This window comes from Mustelus asterias, chromosome 24 (genome assembly GCF_964213995.1).
Source record: "Mustelus asterias chromosome 24, sMusAst1.hap1.1, whole genome shotgun sequence".
In the NCBI taxonomy this organism is placed as follows: Eukaryota; Metazoa; Chordata; class Chondrichthyes; order Carcharhiniformes; family Triakidae; genus Mustelus; species Mustelus asterias.
Genome location: NC_135824.1, coordinates 49,293,989 through 49,315,945, shown reverse-complemented (window position 1 = coordinate 49,315,945; position 21,957 = coordinate 49,293,989). Strand labels below are relative to the sequence as shown.

The 21,957-nt window shown below is 50.1% G+C and overlaps 1 protein-coding gene across 1 annotated transcript in view; it reads right to left on the bottom strand.

The window, feature by feature from the left end:
• Nucleotides 1-21,957, bottom strand: part of LOC144511498 (RAS guanyl-releasing protein 1-like) — a 136,240-nt gene that overhangs the window by 33,210 nt on the left and 81,073 nt on the right. Inside the window, exons 3-5 of the mRNA XM_078241885.1 lie at nt 9,762-9,867; nt 4,899-4,961; nt 1,711-1,842 (exon numbers count right to left, since the gene is read on the bottom strand). Coding sequence (XP_078098011.1) covers nt 1,711-1,842; nt 4,899-4,961; nt 9,762-9,867 — 301 coding nt within the window. The remainder of the gene's footprint in view (nt 1-1,710; nt 1,843-4,898; nt 4,962-9,761; nt 9,868-21,957) is intronic.

Here is a 21,957-nt window from a genome sequence, read left to right as displayed (position 1 = left end):
ACCCTGTGCTGTACCTGTCCTGGGAGTGTTTGATGGGGGATAGTGTAGAGGGAGCTTTACTCTGTATCTAACCCCATGCTGTACCTGCCCTGGGAGTGTTTGATGGGGTCAGTGTAGAGGGAGCTTTACTCTGTATCTAACCCCGTGCTGTACCTGTCCTGGGAGTGTTTGATGGGGGACAGTGTAGAGGGAGCTTTACTCTGTATCTAACCCCGTGCTGTACCTGTCCTGGGAGTGTTTCATGGGGACAGTGTAGAGGGAGCTTTACGCTGTATCTAACCCCGTGCTGTACCTGTCCTGGGAGTGTTTGATGGGGACAGTGTAGAGGGAGCTTTACTCTGTATCTAACCCCGTGCTGTACCTTTCCAGGGAGTGTTTGATGGGGACAGTGTAGAGGAAGCTTTACTTGGTATCTAACCCCATGCTGTACCTGTCCTGGGAGTGTTTGATGGGGACAGTGTAGAGGGAGCTTTACTCTGTATCTAACCCCGTGCTGTACCTGTCCTGGGAGTGTTTGATGGGGACAGTGTAGAGGGAGCTTTACTCTGTATCTAACCCTGTGCTGTACCTGTCCTGGGAGTGTTTGATGGGGACAGTGTAGAGGGAGCTTTACTCGGTATCTAACCCCGTGCTGTACCTGTCCTGGGAGTGTTTGATGGGGACAGTGTAGAGGGAGCTTTACTCGGTATCTAACCCAGTGCTGTGCCTGTCCTGGGAGTGTTTGATGGGGGAGAGTGTAGAGGGAGCTTTACTCTGTATCTAACCCCGTGCTGTACCTGTCCTGGGAGTGTTTGATGGGGACAGTGTAGAGGGAGCTTTACTCTGTATCTAACCCCGTGCTGTACCTTTCCAGGGAGTGTTTGATGGGGACAGTGTAGAGGAAGCTTTACTTGGTATCTAACCCCATGCTGTACCTGTCCTGGGAGTGTTTGATGGGGACAGTGTAGAGGGAGCTTTACTCTGTATCTAACCCTGTGCTGTACCTGTCCTGGGAGTGTTTGATGGGGACAGTGTAGAGGGAGCTTTACTCGGTATCTAACCCCGTGCTGTACCTGTCCTGGGAGTGTTTGATAAGACTCCATAAACTCCACAGATTTCAATGTGATGATGATGACTGTTGTGGTCACGTTGGCTGAGTGATTAATTAGCTTCATTGGAAAACTTTTACATCCACCTGAGGTGGCAGAGGGATTGAATCATCGAATCCCTACAGTGCAGAAGGAGGCCATTTGGCCCATTGTGGCTGCACTGACAACAATCCCACCCAGGCCCTATCCCCATTACCCCAATTATTTACCCTGCTAATCCCCCTGACACTAGTGTCAATTTTAGCATGGCCAATCAACCTAACCTGCACATCTTTGGACTGTGGGAGGAAATTGGAGCACCCGGAGGAAACCCACGCAGACACGGGAAGAATGTGCAAACTCCTCACAGACAGTGAGCCGAGGCTGGAATTGAACCCAGGTCCCTGGCGCTGTGAGACAGCAAGGCTAACCACTATGCCTTCTTTTCTGATAGATGAGATCTCTGACAATGCAGTGCTCCCTCAGCAGTGTGTCAACTAGGATTGTGTGACCAAGTTGCTGGAGTGGGACCCTGACCCCTGACCTCTTGACTCCATGGCGCCTCTGAGGCGAGAGTGAGCGCCACCCTTGGACTAAACCGGGGAATGGTGTGTCCTGAGTTGGAAAGAGGAGTTGTTCTCACATGTTTGAGGTATCGATGAGCTGGCAGTGAGATTCCTCGCCTTCCTTCCGGACCACTTCCCAGAACTGTGACATCACATCCTCCAGCTTGCTGTCCACTGTGAATACGATGGGGTAATGTGTTATCCAGTACCTAAAGGAGAACAGCACAGCATTCAGCCCCTTCCCTCAATCCCACTCACCCTCCAAATCTCTTTATTGTCTTTATTCATTCATGACACATGGGCGTCGCTGGCTGGCCAGCATTTATTGCCTGTCCCTCGTCACCCTTGGAGGGCAGTTGAGAGTCAACCACATTGCTGTGGCCCTGGAGTCACATGTAGGCCAGACCAGGTAAGGACGGCAGATTTCCTTCCCTAAAGGACACTAGTGAACCAGATGGGTTTTTCCGACAATAGTTTCACAGTCATTAGTAGATTCTTAATTCCAGATTATTTTTATTGGATTCAAATTGCATCTGCCGCGAAGGGCAGTGAAGTTTAAAGTTTATTTATTAGTGTCACACATAGGCTGACATCAACACTGCAATGAAGTTACTGTGAAAATCCCCTCGTCGCCACACTCTGGCGCCTGTTCGGGTAACACTGAGGGAGAATTTAGCACAGCCAATGCACCCTAACCAGCACGTCTTTCGGACTGTGGGAAGAAATCGGAGCATCCGGAGGAAACCCATGCAGACACGGGGAGAACATGCAAACTCCACACAGTGACCCCAGGTGGGAATCGAACCCGGGTCCCTGGCGCTGTGAAGCAGCAGTGCTAACCACTGTGCCACCGTGCCACCCTGATATTGCCGATCCCCAGTCACCCTTGAACTGAGTGTCTCGCTCGGCCATTTCAGAGGGCGGTTAAGAGTTAAACACATTGCTGTGGCTCTGGAGTCACATGTAGGCCAGACCGGGTAAGGACGGCAGATTTCCTTCCCTAAAGGGACATTAGTGAACCAGATGGGTGATTCATCCATAACCTGTTAGAAATGGGCTATGTTTGACCAAGAGTAAAACTTAAACGTATCCAACAACCCCAGGACTTTCCAAAACACTGGTTGTAGCCTTCAAAGTGCCTTCTGAAGTGGAATCGCTTTTGGAACAAGGGAAAAGCAGCATGGCTGGAATGTGGTTGACTCTCAACTGCCCTCTGAAATGGCCTAGCAAGCCACTCAGTTCCAGGGCGACTCAGGGTGGGCAATAAATGCTGGCACAGCCAGCGATGCCCATGGCCCACGTATGAATTAAAAGAAAACTTTGCACAGTACGATCTCACTACTTAACGATCGGATAATCCGTTCCTGGCATTGGCAGAGGGTTGACTCTTGGATAGGGCTCTGGGAAGGTCGGGATTCTCTTTTCTCCCATTCTTGCTCTCTCCCTTCCCCTGTCGTCTCCTGAATCGGTGGTCAATGATGCTCCCACACCCTCAGGCAGTCCTTAAATGTGCTACTCATCACTCTACGAGGCTTGGCATCGGGGCAGTGATCGAACCAATGTAATATAGATAAATAGTTTATTTAATTACATTGTATTATATATACAAATTGATTTGCAGGAAAATGTAATGGTTTGATTGGTAAGTTTGCGGATGACACAAAGGTTGGTGGATTTGCGGATAGCGATGAGGACCATCAGAGGATACAGCAGGATATAGATCGGTTGGAGACTTGGGCGGAGAGATGGCAGATGGAGTTTAATCCGGACAAATGTGAGGTAATGCATTTTGGAAGGTCAAATACAGATAGGAAATACACAGTAAATGGCAGAATCCTTAAGAGTATTGATAGGCAAAGGGATCTGGGTGTACAGGTACACAGGTCACTAAAAGTGGCAACGCAGGTGGAGAAGGTAGTCAAGAAGGCATACGGCATGCTTGCCTTCATCGGCCGGGGCATTGAGTTAAAAAATTTGGCAAGTCATGTTGCAGCTTTATAGAATCTTAATTAGGCCGCACTTGGAATATAGTGTTCAATTCTGGTCGCCACACTACCAGAAGGATAGTGGAGGCTTTGGAGAGGGTACAGAAAAGATTTACCAGGATCTTGCCTGGTATGAAGGGCATTGAGGAGAGGTTGGAGATACTTGGTTTGTTCTCACTGGAACGATGGAGGTTGAGGGGCGACCTGATAGACGTCTACAAGATTATGAGGGGTACGGACAGAGTGGATAGTCAGAAGCTTCTTCCCAGGGTGGAAGAGTCAATAACTAGGGGGCAGGGGTTTAAGGTGCGAGGGGCAAAGTTTAAAGGAGATGTACGAGGCAAGATTTTTTCACACAGAGGGTGATGGGTGCCTGGAACTCGTTGCCGGGGGAGATAGTGGAAGCAGATACGATAGTGAGTTTTAAGGGGCGTCTAGACAAATATATGAATAGGATGGGAATAGAGGGATACGGTCCCTGGAAGGGTCGGGGGTTTTAGTTCAGTTGGGCAGCTTGGTCGGTGCAGGCCTGGAGGGCCGAAGGGCCTGTTCCTGTGCTGTAATTTTCTTTGTTCTTTGTGCACACACCCACATGGGTCAAGGGTTAACGCTCAGAAACTGGGCACGATCACCAAATGTCTTGAAGCGTTTTGCGCCCAATGAAGTACCTTTTGAAGCGTGGTCACTGTTCGAAGGCAGAAAAAATGGCAACCAATGTGCGCTCGGCAAGATGCCACAAACAGCAATGTGATGATGACCAGATTACCCGTTTCGGTGATGTTCAGTGAGGGAGGAATGTTGGCTCGGACATGGGGGGAAAACTTCCCCGACTCTTCCTTCAAATAGCGGGATCTTTAAGGTGACAGACAGGTTGGGGGGTTCTCAGTTTGAGGATTTGACCCAAGAGACGGCATGTCCAACAGTCGCTGCACCCCCTTCAGTACTGCCCTGGAGTGCCAGCCTGGGCCGCACTGACCGAGGGATCCAACCCGGGAGTGTCCGTGGCCTGTGGAGCTGAGTACCGCACACTGGGGAGGGAGGGGTGGGGGTGCACTTACCCACCCCACCCTCGGAGCAGTGGTCTCACGCTTAGCAACAGAGATCCCCGAGGGAGGCTGCAGCCTCGGGGAGGCGGGTTGTGAGGTAAAGGAGCCTCAGATTGATAACCCGCCAGGAATCTATCATCCCAAAGCTGCTGTGACAGGAGAAGGGGTGGGGGGTGGTGAGGGACACACACACACACACACACACACACACACACACACACACACACACTGTACCTCACAAAATGGCAGATCTTCGCACGGAGCTGACTGTGCTTTTCCTCAGACGCGTCTTGGTAAGTGGCTGGAAGTTAAGGATCACTGCAGGAGGCTGTTCGGCCCATTACGCCCATGCTGCTAGCTCTTCCCTCACTAGCTGGCGTCTTTAATCCCTGTCCTCTCCTTGAGCTCTCACGTATTCTTCATTTACGTAGAAACAAGAAGCAGGAGTAGGCCATTCAGCCCTTCAAGCCTGCTCCGCCATTCATTTGGATCATGGCTGATCATCCAATTCAATATCCTGATCCCCTCCTTCTCCCCATCATCCCTTGAGCCCTTTAGCCCCAAGAGCGAAATCTAATTTCTTCTTGGAATCGGGCAACTTGCCTTCTGTCCTCTGCCCAAAAACCCGCTCTGATTGTTTGAGCCTCTCGGTTGCTATACAGTAAAGGAGACACAAGATCTACTTCTTCACAAAATACCTTTATTTCTTTGACCGAACTCCACACACAATCCCCCACCAACAGCCACCCGTGTCCCCTTTATATATCAGTGACTTCCGTTGAATAATCGACATCTAATAAGGACAGAATTGGAAGGTCTGTTCACCCATTCCTAACACTGCTGACCCTCTCACTCACCTGAAGAAGGGGCTTAAGGCTCCGAAAGCTTGTGTGGCTTTTGCTACCAAATAAACCTGTTGGACTTTAACCTGGTGTTGTTAAACTTCTTACTGTGTTGACCCTCTCTCCACCATGACTTGCGAGAGGGATTGGCACCCATTGGCACCACCCAATCTTCAAGAGTGGACGCCCAGCATTGATCTCACGCCCCAGACGATAAAGAGCTAGGGGGAAACCTCGCTGCCAAGGCGTCCCCATTTGCAAACTTCTCCACTGAAAGCCCCTATTCAAAGACTTAGTGGCAACAATCACCTCAAGTTCTCTACTCTGAGAGATAAGAGCTTCTGTTTCTGACTGGGGTGGAACATCAAAGTTCTCTGTACACTCCGGCTATCTAGAATCTCGCCCTGTAACTGCTCTGACAACCACCGTTTAATTTTAGCTCATTTCTGGAAAAGAACAAAGAACAGTACAGCACAGGGACAGGCCCTTCGGCCCTCCAAGCCTGTGCCAACACAGGTGCCTCTCTAACCTAATATATTCTTGCCTCTACGCAGTCCATATCCCTCTATTCCCTGCCTATTCATGTATCTATGTAGATGTCTCTAGAACGTTGTTATATAATCTGCTTCCATCACCACCTCCGGCAGCGCATAAAAATGTTAAAGTTAAACATAGAAACATAGAAAACTACAGCACAAAACAGGCCCTTCGGCCCCACAAGTTGTGCCGAACATATCCCTATCTTCTAGGCCTACCTATAACCCTCCATCCTATTAAGTCCCATGTACTCATCCAGGAGTCTCTTAAAAGACCCTATTGAGTTTGCCTCCACCACCACTGACGGCAGCCGATTCCACTCGCCCACCACCCTCTGTGTGAAAACTTCCCCCTAACATTTCCCCTGTACCTACCCCCCCCAGCACCTTAAACCTGTGTCCTCTCGTAGCAGCCATTTCCACCCTGGGAAAAAGCCTCTGAGAGTCCACCCGATCTATGCCTCTTAACATCTTATATACCTCTATTAGGTCTCCTCCCATCCTACGTCTCTCCAAGGAGAAAAGACCACGCTCCCTCAGCCTATTATCATAAGTCATGCCACTCAATCCAGGCAACATCCTTGTAAATCTCCTCTGCACCCTTTCAATCATTTCCACATCCTCCCTGTAATGAGGTGACCAGAACTGAGCACAGTACTCCAAGTTAAAGTTTATCCATTTGTCACAAGTAGACGTACATTCACACTGTAATGAAGTTACTGTGAAAATCCCCGTTCACTACCCTCCTTGTGAAAAACTTGCCCCTTACATCTCTTTTAAACTTGCCCCCCCCCCCGCACACTATGCCCCCAATGTGGAGATGCCGGCGTTGGATTGGGGTGGGCACCGTAAGAAGTCTCACAAACACCAGGTTTAAGCCCAACAGGTTTATTTGGAATCACGAGCTTTCGGAGCGCTGCTCCTTCATCAGGTGAGTGGGCCACTCATCTGATGAAGGAGCAGCGCTCCGAAAGCTCGTGATTCCAAATAAACCTGTTGGACTTAAACCTGGTGTTGTCAGACTTCTTACTGTGCCCACCGAGTAATTGACATTTCGACCCTGGGAAAAAGACTCTGATTATCCACTCTATTCAAGACTGTCATAATCTTCTAAAACCTCTATCAGGTTCCCCCCCTCATCCTCCGACGCTCCAATGAAAACAGTACAAGTTTGTTCAACCTTTCTTCATAGTCCATATCCTCCAAACCAGGCAGCATCCTGGTAAACCTCTTCGGCACCCTTTCCAATGCATCAACATCCTTCCGGTCGTGTGACGACCAGATTTGTACACAATGCCCCAAAAGAACAGGGTCAGTTCGTTCTGACTCAGAACAATGTTCCTCACTCTTTAACAAGATGGTGTAATCACAAGTCAAGGGAATGCAGAACAGAGGGGAGGCCATTCAGCCCCTCAAGCCTGCTCCACCAAGCAATGCTCATCTGCATTTTAGCCCCATTTTCCCCCACTTTGTGTCCTACCCACCAACACTGTTACGAATGCTGGACTTTAGTGGATTTGATTTGATTTATTATTGTCACATGTATTAACATACAGTGAAAAGTATTGTTTCTTGCGCGCTATACAGACAAAGCATACCGTTCATAGAGAAGGAAAGGAGAGAGTGCAGAATGTAGTGTTACAGTCATAGCTAGGGTGTAGAGAAAGATCAACTTAATGCAAGGCAAGTCCATTCAAAAGTCTGAAGGCAGCAGGGAAGAAGCTGTTCTTGAGTCGGCTGGTATGTGACCTCAGACTTTTGTATCTTTTTCCCAACGGAAGAAGGTGGAGGAGAGCATGTCCGAGCTGCGTGGGGTCCTTGATTATGCCGGCTGCTTTTCCGAGACAGTGGGAAGTGTAGACGGAATCAATGGGTGGGAGGCTGGTTTGAGTTATGGTCATGTTTTAAACTGCCTCCTTCAATTCAAGGTAAAATGGAGTCGTTTGTTTATTTTATTTATTAGTGTCACAAGTAGGCTTACATTAACACTGCAATGAAGTTACTGTGAAAATCTTCTAGTCGCCACACTCCGGCACCTGTTTGGATACACTGAGGGAGAATTTAGCATGGCCAATGCACCTAACCAGTATGTCTTTCGGACTGTGGGAGGAGACTGGAGCAGCCGGAGGAAACCCATGCAGACATGGGGAGAATGCACAGACTCGTCACGACAGTAACCCACGAACAGGGGATGACCTCTTACTGCAGGTGCATGGAGACAATCCCATGTGATCCACTTGCTATGGAGACAGAAACTCACATTGAACATTAATGAAAGCAAGGTGCAAGTTTGAACCACCTGGCCTCAAAGGAGGAGGCACACAGACTTGCGGACTGACTCTCAGGGTCAGACTTTCACTAACAAGGAGGGTATGTATCAGTCGCCTCCTCCTTTGAGGCCAGGTGGTTGAAACTTCACCTCACTTTCATGAATTTTCGATTTGAATTTCTGTTTCCATAGCAAGTGGGTCACATAGGATTGCCTCTGAGCACATTTTGTGAGGAGTCACATCCCCCTTTCCAGACTACTCCATTTTACCTTGAATTAAAGGAGACAGTTTAAAACATAACCATCTACCAAGGTCCAGCATTCGTAACAGCATTGAGCTAAGGTGACCATGGGGGCTGGAGTGGTGTCAAGACAGACTGCTTGGAAGGTTGTTCTCTGGGGTATTTTCCTCATACTAAAAGCAATTAGCCCTCACTCCTCACACCATATCAGCCCCCCGCCCCCCCCCCCCACCTCCTCCCACTCCCCCATGGCCCTTCACACCCTCCATACCGAAGGATGTGCTGGCCTTGGAGGGGGTCCAGAGGAGGGTCACAAGAATGATCCCAGAATGAAGGGTTTGTTATATGAGGAGCGGTTGAGGAGCCTGGGTCTATACTCGATGGAGTTTAGAAGGATGAAAGGGGATCGAACTGAAACTTACTGAGAGGCCTGGATAGAGGGGACTTGGAGAGGGTGTTTCCACTAGTGGTAGAGACTAGAACTCGAGGGCACAGCCACAAAGTGAAGGGGCGATCCTTTAAAACAGAGATGAGGAGGAATTTCTTCACCAGAGAGTGGTGAATCTGTGGAACTCTTTGCCACAGAGACCTGTGGAGGCCAGGTCATTGAGTGTCTTTAAGACAGAGATAGATAGGTTCTAAGGGGATCAAGGATTACGGGGAGAAGGCAGGAGAATGGGGATGAGAATCATATCAGCCATGATTGAATGGTAGAGCAGACTCAATGGGCCGAATAGCCTAAATCTGCTCTTATATCTTATGGTCTTATGGTACCAATTCAATGTTTACTCATACCCAAGCAATTTCCCATAGTTCCTCAGACTCTCTGTGCCAACTGAATGCCAAATCATGTCCCCACCCACACCCTGTGGCCCCTCATACTCTCTGTGCCAACTCAATGCCAACTCATAGGATTATACTTGCCGGAGTTTAGAAGAATGAGGGGGATTCTCTAATTTTAAGGTTCTTCCCCGTTGCTCTGGACTCCCCCTCTTGCCCACCAGAGGCAAGTATTTTCCTCTCAATCCTCACAACTCCTTTAATCGCCTTAACCGCCTCAATTAGATTCCTGCTTCAGCCAGGATTGAGGCCTTGCCATCCACTGTTAAGATGGAAATCTCAACTCAAGGAGGTATTTTCGCCAACCCGCACAGCATTGTGGGCCCCTCGAGTGTTAGCGGCGGGAAGCGGCGGCCGGGAAAGGATATAGCACCAGGAGCTTGTGCGCGAATTCCGCTGATGGGATGATCCAGCTGTGCATCATGAGTGTTACGTTCACCGTTTCGCCGCTGCAGCGAAGGCTCCCATCCGCATCTAGGGAGAAGAAGGAGAGAGCAGGTCAAAACGGGGAACTGGCCCAACCACTCCGCAGGATTACACAAAGCCCACAACACAGGAACAGGCCATTCAGCCCAGCACAAACCTCTGCATCAAATTCTACATCACTTCATCCTCTCGCCATGTCTCTCCAGGCTGTGCATGTTCCCTTTCATATTCGCCCCTATTTGTTTTTTGTATCCTTGGTTTGTCCCAAGGCGAACACTCACCCTCCTCCCCCGCTGGGCCATCTGTCACTTGTTCCTTAGTGTTGCTTCACTGAGCGCTGACCTTTGTTCTGTCATGAACACATTCTGCTTTCTGCTGCTATCGGCGCTTCCTCAGTCCTTAATGGCACCATTAACACCCTCCTTGGACTTGCGCCCTTGACATCTTTGTCAATCCCTCCTTAGCTCCGAACTTTGCCTGACCTTCCAGTCAAAGAACAAAGAACAGCACAGCACAGGAAAACAGGCCCTTCGGCCCTCTAAGCCTGTGCCGCTCCTTGGTCCAACTAGACCAATCGTTTGTATCCCTCCATTCCCAGGCTGCTCATGTGACTATCCAGGTAAGTCTTAAACGATGTCAGCGTGCCTGCCTCCACCACCCTACTTGGCAGCGCATTCCAGGCCCCCACCACTCTCCGTGGAAAAAACATCCCTCTAATATCTGAGTTATACTTCGCCCCTCTCACCTTGAGCCCGTGACCCCTCGTGATCGTCACTTCTGATCTGGGAAAAAGCTTCCCACCGTTCACCCTATCTATCTATAGTCAGTCAGCCCTACTAGGCCCAACCCCTCCCCCGCCCCCCCCCCCCCCCCGCACCCCCAACTGTATATAATCCATTACGTTTCTACCACTCAACAGTTCTGAAGAATAATCAAAGAATCATGGGGGGAGTTTTCCAATCCCGCTTGCCACGGGAATCGTAGCGACCAGGAGTGGTGGTGGGGGATGGGTGGGCGGCGGGTGGACCTTGCAAAAACCCATTGGCCTCGGGCGGAATTTTCTGGTTTTGGGATGTGCACCGCCGGAAAATCCCACCCGTAGAATCCCTACAGTGCAGAAGGAGGCCATTCAGCCCTTCGGGCCTGCACTGACCACAATCCCACCCAGGCCCAAGCTCCATGTATTTTCACTGCTAGTCCCCCTGACGTCAAGGAGCAATTTAGCACGGCCAATCCACGTCTTTCAGACTGTGGGAGGGAACTGGAGCCCCCGGAGGAAACCCACGCCGACACGGGGGGAACGTGCCGACTCCACACAGATGGTGAACCAAGCCAGGAATCGAACCCAGGCCCCTGGCGCTGTGAGGCAGCAGTGCTAACCACTGAGCTACCCTAATGATTCGCGTCACATGGAGTCGAATCATTAACTCTGATTCTCTCTCCACAGATGCTGCCAGACCTGCTGTGTTTATATCTTTCTAGCACTTTTTCCCTCATACACTCATCCCCAGTCAATGTAAAAGCGTCTACAATCCCCTCTCCTTGTGCTGGCAAGCTGCTTTTATTTTCCCTCATTCTTTCATAGGATGTGGGCGTCACTGGCTGGGCCAACATTTATTACCCGTCCATTGTTTTGAAGTTAAAATGTTAGAGTTTATTTTACGAGTGTCACAAGTAGACTTATATTAACACTGCAATGATGTTACTGTGAAAATCCCCTAGTCACCACACTCCGGCGCCTGTTCGGGTACACTGGGGGAGAATTTAGCACGGCCAATGCACCCTAACCAGCACGTCTTTCGGACTGTGGGAGGAAATCGGATCACCCGGAGGAAACCCACGCAGACACTGGGAGAACGTGCAGACTCCACACAGACAGTGGCCCAAGCCGGGAATCGAACCCTCAGCCCTGGTGCTGTGCGGCAGCAGTGCCAACCACTGTGCCACCCTGATGGCTGACCCTCCTCCCATGAGCGGAGTGACCGCCTGTTCCCCCCTGTCCGAGGGGGTAAAGTCGGAATGAGGGTGTGTTCCAGCTGAGTTTCTCTTTCAGTTTTTGCAATTTCAACCTCTGACCTGAGCACCCCCCACCTCGCCACCCCCTCACCCCCAACCACCCTGCCACCCCCCCCACCCCGCCACCCCCCCGCCACCCCGCCACCCCCCCACCCCCAACCACCCCGCCACCCCCCCCCACCCCGCCACCCCCCCCACCCCCAACCACCCATTTGTGAGAGTTGAGATCCAGCCCCATAACTTTGTTTTCTCACCCCAGAGGCTTCCTGAGCTGCCGAGAATTTCAATGGGGAATTGTAGAAATACTTAAAATGGAGACGTCAGCAGGTGAATGGGGGGGTGGGGAGAGGTGAGGGGGGGGGGGGGGAGCGGAATATAGGGGGAGTGGGATCAATCGAAAAAAGCTGATACATCTATAATTTGATTTGATTTGATTTATTATTGTCACATGTATTGGGATACAATGAAAAGTATTGTTTCTTGCGCGCTGTACAGACATAGCATACCATTCATAGAGTACATAGGGGAGAAGGAAAGGGGAGAGTGCAGAATGTAGTGTTGCAGTCATAGCTAGGGTGTAGAGAAAGATCAGCTTAATGCGAGGTAAGTCCATTCAAAAGTCTGACAGCAGCAGGGAAGAAGCTGTTCTTGAGTCGGTTGGTACGCGACCTCAGAGTTTTGTGACGTTTCCCCAACGGAAGAAGATGGAAGAGGGAATGTCCGGGGTGCGTGGGGTCCTTAATTATGCTGACTGCTTTGCCGAGGCAGCGGGAAGTGTAGACAGAGTCAATGGATGGGAGGCCGGTTTGCGTGATGGACCAGGCTTTGTTCACGCCCCTTTGAAGTTTGGGCAGAATGGCCTCCTTCTGAGCTTACCATTCTATGATTCTACGAATAAAGGGAGGGGGGCGGATTCTCTCTATCGACCTCTGGATATTTAACAGAATCGGAGCTGGGATATGTTTGGCTCTTGGAGCTCCCGGACCTTATCAGAATGTCTAGATCTGCCAAGGAAACACACACACACATTCCCAAGTTGGCAGGAGAGCAAGCCCAGGCTGAGTTAACCTTGAGTTAATCTAATATTGTTGCAAACACACCAATGCTTTGTTTGAGGAATCGTGCTTATGTCAAAAGTTACTGCGTTAACTGTCTGAGCGCTGAGCATGTTGAAAGCAAGATTGGCATTGTGCACATCAAATATCATTGGGGGTTCTTCCCTGATGGCTAAGGTAGTGCCGCTGTCTCAAGATGTATCCTTGGCATCTCTTGACAGGACAAGTTTGCCAACTCTTGTGTTAATTCCATCAATATTCACACTAAGTCAATGATGCCTATGATGATGGGACCACCTTGATTGGATTATTCGTATGGCCCACAAGCTCTCCTTATAATGAACTAGGCACAGGCTCATGACTCGCTTGACATCCATTCCTCTGCTACCAGGATTTGGAGGTGGCAGACTTAAGTTTAAAGTATTTTTATTAGTCATAAGTAGGCTTACATTAACGCCGCAATGAAGTTACTGTGAAAATCCCCCAGTCGCCACACTCCGGCGCCTGTTCGGGTACACTGAGGGAGAATTTAGCACGGCCAATGCACCCTAACCAGCACGTCTTTCGGACTGTGGGGGGAAACCGGAGCACCCGGAGGAAACCCACGCAGACACGGTGAGAACATGCAGAATCCACACAGACAGTGACCCAAGCCGCGAATCGAACCCGGGTCCCTGGCACTGGGAGGCAGCAGTGCTAACCACTGTGCCACCACCGTTCAAACATTGACAGGAGAAAACTGGGAATCCGTTGCCGCTGGCTGTGACCTCTGGAGACTGAGTGTTTGGAAGGGCTTTGGTAGGGGACGAGAAAGGGCTGAAATCTCAGTGGAGAAGGGGCACCAAACGGAGGACAACGAACTGTAAGACCATAAGACATAGCAGAATTAGGCCATTCGGCCCATCGAGTCTGCTCCGCCATTCAATCATGGCTGATATGATTCTCATCCCCATTCTCCTGCCTTCTCCCATAATCCTTGATCCCCTTATTGATCAAGAACCTATCTATCTCTATCTTAAAGACACTCAATGACCTGGCCTCCACAGCCTTCTGTGGCAATGAGTTCCACAGATTCACCACCCTCTGGCTGAAGAAATTCCCCCTCATCTCAGTTTTAAAGGAGTGTCCCTTCACTCGAGGTTGTGCCCTCGAGTTCTAGTCTCTCCCACTAGTGGAGACATCCTCTCCACGTCCATTCTATCTAGGCCTCTCAGTATTGTGTAAGTTTCAATTAGATCCCCCCTCATCCTTCTAAACTCCATCGAGTATAGTCCCAGACTCCCCAAACCCTTCATTCCTGGGATCAGGAGTTGTGTATCTTCTCAGCCCGCTGTCTCCCTCTCCAACAAATTCTGTCACGCCAGAGTGAGGGGGCTCATGGAACATAGAGCAATCCCGCGGCACTGCACTAGGTGCGTTGGCAGGGGGCTTGTGTATAGATCTCTGGGGTGTGATTCTCTGCCCACATGCCACTCTCACCCCACTTCCACGCGTTTCCCGGGGCTGGCTCATTATTGTTCGCTGGCAGGACCTGCCAGTCCCACCAATGTCTACGGCATTTTGTGTGCCTCACTCATCCCACCACGAGTGGGGGGGAAGAAGGGGGGGTGGTCTCTCCAGCACGGGAAGGGCTGAAAAATCCTGGCCCTGGAGTCGGACGTATCTCTAGCTCAGATATTCACATGAATGTTCAGATATTCCCAGCTCAGACTGCTACCCACTGAAGGCTGGGGAAGACGAGAGGACGTCAGTTAAGATGGCAGTGTTCCTCGTTCCCGCAAGCTCCGTGAGAAAGAGTTTGAAGTTCCAAACATTGTTCCCACTTTGCCACACAAGCCGCTGTGAGACCATTACCGCTGGGGTCCAATTGAGGCCAGTTAGTAATTAAATCTATTTCTTTTACACTTTCCAAAGCCTGGATTTTGCTGGGTGAATGAATCTGGTGGAAGGGATTTACAAGGTGGATTCACAGCTGCTGTCTGAATGGGCCTTTGAGTCAAACTCCAGAGAAAGAATGAGGCTGGTCACGTTATTCAGGGATGAAATATTGGTCCTGACAGCCCTATGCCAGTCTATGCCAGCTTATCTGTGCCCTGGTGGGACACAAGGACCACAACATTGGCAGCCTGCTTGTGTAGAACAATGGGCGGCGCGGTGGCACAGTGGTTAGCACTGCTGCCTCATAACGTCAGGGACCCAGGTTCGATTCCCGACTTGGGTCACTGTCTGTGTGGAGTCTGCACGTTCTCCCCGTGTCTGCGTGGGTTTCCTCCGGGTGCTCCGGTTTCCTCCCACAGTCCAAAAGATGTGCAGGTTAGGTGGACTGGCCATGTTAAATTGCCCCTAATGTCAAGGGGACTAGCAAGGTAAATGTGTGGGGTTACGGGGATAGAGCCTGGTGAGTTTGTTGTGGGTGCAGACTCGATGGATTGAATGGCCTCCTTCTGCACTGCAGGGATTCTATGGCATGGCACTTGTACTAGGCCCAAAAGGCAAACGGCAAAAGAGTGGAGAATTATAAAGCGTGTGAGAGGGTTGAGGTGAGGGAAGACACTCGAGTGAAGCTGAAATGGGATTTGAACGCAAGGATGAGAATTTTAAAGAAATTAGTTTAATCTGGGTGGCGTTCCTGCCAGGGAAGGAATGATGGGAGAGCAGAACCTGGTACGGGACGGGATACAAGGCAACAACATGCTGAAGACTGGCCAGCAGTGCCCTGAAGGGGCGGATTCCGGATGTGGGAAACCAACATTTCAGGAACTGAGGCGCGGGCGGAGGTGGGCGAGGTTAGACGGCCACCTCTGGTAGGCGGAGAATGCGCTGGTACGATCACTTCAGGGTCACACGGGCAAACCTCAAATCTCAGCCAGGAAACAGCCGAAGCTTAGCTGACACACTCACCTCAGAAGAGGGAGGGGAATTATGGAGTGTAACATTGGAAATGGGAACTTGTCCACTTTGGCAGGGAGAATAGAAAAGCAGAATACTATTTATATGGAGGGAGACTGTGGAACTCAGGGGTACAGAGGGATCTGGTTGTCCTGGTACAGAGAATCATGGAATCCCTACGGTGCAGAAGGAGGCCACTCTGCCCATCGAGTCTACACCGAGGCGGAATTTTCCCGTCCCGCCTGCCATGGGAATCGTAGCGGGCAGGATCCTTGTGAAGGTCTGTTGACCTCGGATGGGACTTTCCGGCCTTGGGGTGAGCGCGGCTGGAAAATCCCGCCCCCAATTCTCCGACAGAGTGTCTTACCCAGTGACTCCACCCTGTCACAGAAACTCGGTACGGCAGGTACGACAAGTGATTAGGAAAACAACTGCAATGTTGGGGTTTATTGCAAGGGGGGGGGTGGAATATAAAAATATGGAAGTTCTGTGAGTCATACAGTGGTGAGAGAACTTCTGGAATATTGGCGGGCAGCACAGTGGCACAGTGGTTAGCACTGCTGCCTCACAGCGCCAGAGACCTGGGTTCGATTCCCAGCTTGGGTCACTGTGCGGAGTCTGCACATTCTTCCCGTATCTGAATGGGTTTCCTCCGGGTGCTCCGGTTTCCTCCCACAGTCCAAAGATGTGCGGGGTAGGTTGATTGGCCATGCTAAAAAAAAAAAATGCCCTTAGTGTCCTGAGATGTGTAGGTTAGAGGGATTAGTGGGTAAGTATGTAGGGATATGGGGGTAGGGCCTGGGTGGGATTGTGGTCGGTGCAGACTCGATGGGCCGAATGGCCTCTTTCTGCACTGTAGGGTTTCTATGATTCTATGTGCAGGTTAGGTTGATTTGCCATGCTAAACTGACGCCAGTGTCAGGGGGACTAGCTAGGATAAACATGTGGGGTTATGGGAATATGGCCTGGTTTGAACTGGGGTCGGTGCAGACTCAATGGGCTGAATGGCCCATAGAATGCAGGGATTCTATGGATTCTATATTAGCTACAGCATTGGTCTCCTTACTAAAGCAAGGTTATAATGTGTTCAAAGAGAAGGTTCACTCTACTGATTCCTGAGATGAAGGGGTTATAGAATCATAGAGGTTTATAGCATGGAAACAGGCCCTTCGGCCCAACTTGTCCATGCTGCCCAGTTTTTACCGTTAAGCTAGTCCCAACTACCCAAGTTTGGCCCATATCCCTCTATCCCCATCGTATCCATGTAACTATCTAAATGCTTTTTAAAAGACAAAATTGTACCCGCCTCTACTACTGCCTCTGACAGCTTGTTCCAGACACTCACCACCCTCTGTGTGAAAAAACTACCCCTTTTGTATCTCTCCCCTTAAAACGATGCCCTCTAGTTTTAGATTCCCCTACCTTTGGGAGAAGATGTTGATCTACCTTATCTGAGGAGGAATGTTTTGACAGGTTGGGCCTGTATCCATCGGAGTTTAGCGGGGCTGGACAGGAAAGTGCGTGACAGTTGAAGCGATGATCAGACCAGCCATGGTCTTACCGAATTGTTGTAAGGGCTTGTTCAGCAGGCTGAAAGAGCCGGAAGGCCTACTCCTGCTCCTATTGTTGTGAGGGCTCGTTCAATGCCTGACTGAGAAGTCTGGAGGCTTGTGTGGTTTATGGCCGAGATTTTACAGACCCGTCAAAGTCAACGGACGTCTGGCTGACCCATCCCACCAGCAGAGGCAGCGCCAGAAACTCAAGTGTTTTTGATTTGATTTGATTTGTTATTGTCACTTGTATTAACATACAGTGAAAAATATTGTTTCTGGCACGCTATACAGATAAAAACATAATGTTCATAGAGAAGGAAAGGAGAGGGTGCAGAATGTAGTGTTACAGTCATAGCTAGGGTGTAGAGAAAGATCAACTTAATGCGAGGTAGGTCCATTCAAAAGTCTGACAGCAGCAGGGAAGAAGCTGTTCTTGAGTCGGTTGGTACGTGACCTCAGACTTTTGTATCTTTTTCCCGAGGGAAGAAGGTGGAAGAGAGAATGTCCAGGGTGTGTGGGGTCCTTAATTATGCCGGGTGCTTTTCCGAGGCTGCGGGAAGTGTAGACAGAGTCAATGGATGGGAGGCTGGTTTGCGTGATGGATTCACGTGTTTGTTGTTTGTTGTTAATTATACACGTCACCAAGGTACAGCCTTGGCCAAGTGCAGTCCATATTAGTCTTCTGCTAGACTACTGCTATTATTACTGGGAAGGTAATGGCTTAGTGGGATTGTCACTGGCCTAGTAACCAGGGTAATGCTCCAGAGACCCGCATTTGAATCCCACTATTGAGTTTAGTTTTGTTTATTTATTCATGTCACAAGTAGGCTTACATTAACACTGCAATGAATCCACCAGTCGCAACACTCCGGCGCCTGTTTGCGCACACTGAGGGAGAATTTGGCATCTAACCAGCATGTCTTTCGGACACTGGGAGGAAACCGCAGCACCCGGAGGAAACCCACGCAGACACGGGGAGAACGTGCAGACTCCGCACAGATAGTGACCCGAGGCTGGGAATCGAACCCGGGTCCCTGGCGCTGTGAGGCAGCAGCGCCAACCACTGAGCAGTTTTGAATTCCAAAAAAAAAATTTGTGTTAAATGATGACCATGAAACCATTGTCGATTGTCGTTAAAAAAACCCCCATCTGGTTCGTTAATGTCCTTTAGGGAAGGAAATCTGCCGTCCTTACTTGGTCTGGCCTACATGTGACTCCAGTGCCACAGCAATGTGGTTGACTCTTTGACTGTCTCTGAAATGGCCGAGCGACACAGGCAGTTCAAGGGCGACCAGGGAGGCATCTGGCCCAGCCAGCGACGACCACATCCCGGGAACAACCTACAGGGTTGTTCAGTACCATGTGACTCTATGGTTGGAATTTAACCGCTCTGCCCGCCACGGGAATCGGAGCGGGCGAGGGGCGGACCATGGGAAGATCTGTTGATGCTGGGCGGGATTTTACAGTTTCGGGATGAGCGAGGTCATAAAATCCCACCCTGTAGGTCACACAATACTCTTTCCCCGGTTCCACATTACCTCCTGCTCTGCTGAACAGCCTTGTACTGTTCCGAGAAAGCCAATATTGGAGGAGGGTGGTGTGGTGAACCATAGATGGTTACCACTATGGGTACTGAACCATAGATGGTCAGCACTATGGGTACTTGTAGATATGTTACTGTTGTCACTGTTGGGGTTAGGGTTGGGGTGTTCTACCTGTTGATATTGTTCTGTGGTACACTCCAGTTGGCTCCGCCTACCTGGAGGAGAATAAAGGTCACTGCACTGCCTGGTGACCCTTTAGTCTGGGATTGTATTGTATATGGTATGCTCCATTCTTGTTATTAATAAAAGCCTTTATTTCCCAGGTACGATCTAGCCTCCCGAGTGATTTAATCGCGCATCAGGTGGCGATCACTGTGCGTTATAGAGATAAGGTGCTTACTGACATCCCTGCTAAAGCCCTGGAGGCCTCTTGATTTGGTGCAGGAGTTAAAGGTCAGTCTGGAAAGGGGAAGCTCGCTCCCCTAGTGTTCGCCAGACCCTTTGCGGGCGGCTTTCTTCGAGGTCAGTAGTGAAAGGCATCACTTCAACCACTGACCACGGAACCTAGCCCAGTATTCTGAGGGTGGCAGAGATTGGCTGGGGGCGAATTCCAGAATGCTTGCAGGAGAACCAAGAATTTGGGCACCCTTCGGTAACATCCCTCATCAACGGTGACCCATAAAAGAGTCGAACAGATCCGCTTGTGGGATTTTGCTGTGCCGTCAAATTCCATCCACGCAACGGTGGTCAGTGCAATGTAGGGTTAAAGGTCTCACCAGGTTCCAGTGGCTCTGAGAGACAACGTCGTTGTGAGGTTCATTCCCTGAAACTATTCCATTTGCAAGTTAGGCTTCCAATCTGAGACTTTATTTCGAAACCTCACACAGGAGTCCTCATAGAGTCATAGAGGTTTACAGCACGGAAACAGGCCCTTCGGCCCAACTTGTCCATGCCGCCCCCTTTTTTTAACCATTAAGCTAGTCCCAATTGCCACATTTGGCCCATATCCCTCTATACCCATCTTACCCATGTAACTGTCTAAATGCTTTTTAAAAGACAAAATTGTACCCGCCTCTACTACTACCTCTGGCAGCTTGTTCCAGACACTCACCACCCTCTGTGTGAAAAAATTGCCCCTCTGGACCCTTTTGTATCTCTCCCCTCTCACCTTAAACCTATGCCCTCTAGTTTTAGACACCTTGACCTTTGGGAAAAGTTGTTGACTTATCTATGCCCCTCATTATTTTAGAGACCTCTATAAGATCACCCCTAAGCCTCCTACGCTCCAGAGAAAAAAGCCCCAGTCTATCCAGTCTCTCCTTATAACTCCAACCATCAAGTCCTGGCAACATCCTAGTAAATCTTTTCTGCACTCTTTCCAGTTGAATAATATCCTTTCTACAATAGGGTGACCAGAACTGTACACAGTATTCCAAGTGTGGCCTTACTAATCATTGAATCATAGAATCCTACAGTGCAGAAGGAGGCCATTCGGCCCATTGAGTCTGCACCGACCATAATCCTACCCATACCCTATCCCCCTAACCTCCATGCATTTACCCTAGCTAATCCCCATGATACTAAGGGACAATTTAGCATGGACAATCTACCTAACCTGTGGGAGGGAACTGGAGCACCCGGAGGAAACCCACGCAGACACGGGGAGAATGTGCAAACTCCATCAGTGACCCAAGCCGGGAATCGAACCCGGATCCTTGGCGCTGTGAGGCAGCAGTGCTAACCACTGTGCCACCATGTCGCTCCCAATGTCTTGTACAACTTCGACAAGACGTCCCAATGCACCGAATGCTGGTGTAACGGCCAACCAACTGCAAGGAGGAAACAAATATCAAATAAACCCAAGGATACACGCAAGGCTTGGGAAGCCCTGAGGGGCGCACCCTCATGACAAGCCAGCTTGAATTTCGTCCCTTGGCTGACTTTAGGAGGTCTCCCGACAGATCGCTTTTGGGAGAAAGTGGGGAATGGTTGCCGGGACCTCTCTGCTCTCTGGGTCCGGTAACTTTGATGTGGAGGTGCCGGCGTTGGACTGGGGTAAACGCGTAACTTTGACAGAGACACATTAGTGAGCACGGGGTATCACAAGCGAAGCAGGAATGCACTCGGACTGAAACCTTCTCATGTAACTCCACGACCTCAATTCCCACTTTTCAAAAAAATGTTAATTTGCTAATTGCGCCCAGAGAAAGTGGGCCAGCTCCACCCCCCCACCCCCTCCCCCCTGACCCTGTACACAATCTGTTAGTATCTAGTCTAACATCCAAGCTTTAAACTCTGCAGTAACTGCTGTGAATATAGGTCACAGCAAGTCCTCCCTGTTCACTCTGTGCTCAGAAAGCCACAGTTTTGTTTTCATTGTTCAGTTCTGCATTTATATAATCATAGAATTCCTACAGTGCAGAAGGAGGCCATTTGGCCCATCGAGTCTGCACCGACCACCCATCCCACCCAGACCCTATCCCCATTACCCCAATGCTTTTACCCAAACTAGTCCCCCTGACACTAAGGGGCAATTTCAGCATGGCCAATCCACCTAACCCGCACATCTTTGGGACTGTGTGAGGGAACCGGAGCACCCGGAGGAAACCCACGCAGACACGGGGAGAATGTGCAAACTCCACACAGACAGGCACAACCTGCAGCATTCTGTGCGGACACACACATACTGACACTCACGCGCACTCACACTCACACTCACACACACACACACACACACACACACACACTCACACACACTCACACACACTCACACACACTCACACACACTCACACACACTCACACACACTCGCATACTCACATACACTCACACACTCAGACACACAGACACACAGACACACACACAATCACACACACAATCACACACACAATCACACACACACACACACACTCACACACACACACTCACACACACACACTCACACACACATACTCGCACACACACTCACTCACACAATCACACACACACTCTCACACTCACACACACACACGCACGCACATGCACGCACACAAATGCACGCACACTCACACACACACACACACACACTCACACACACTCACAC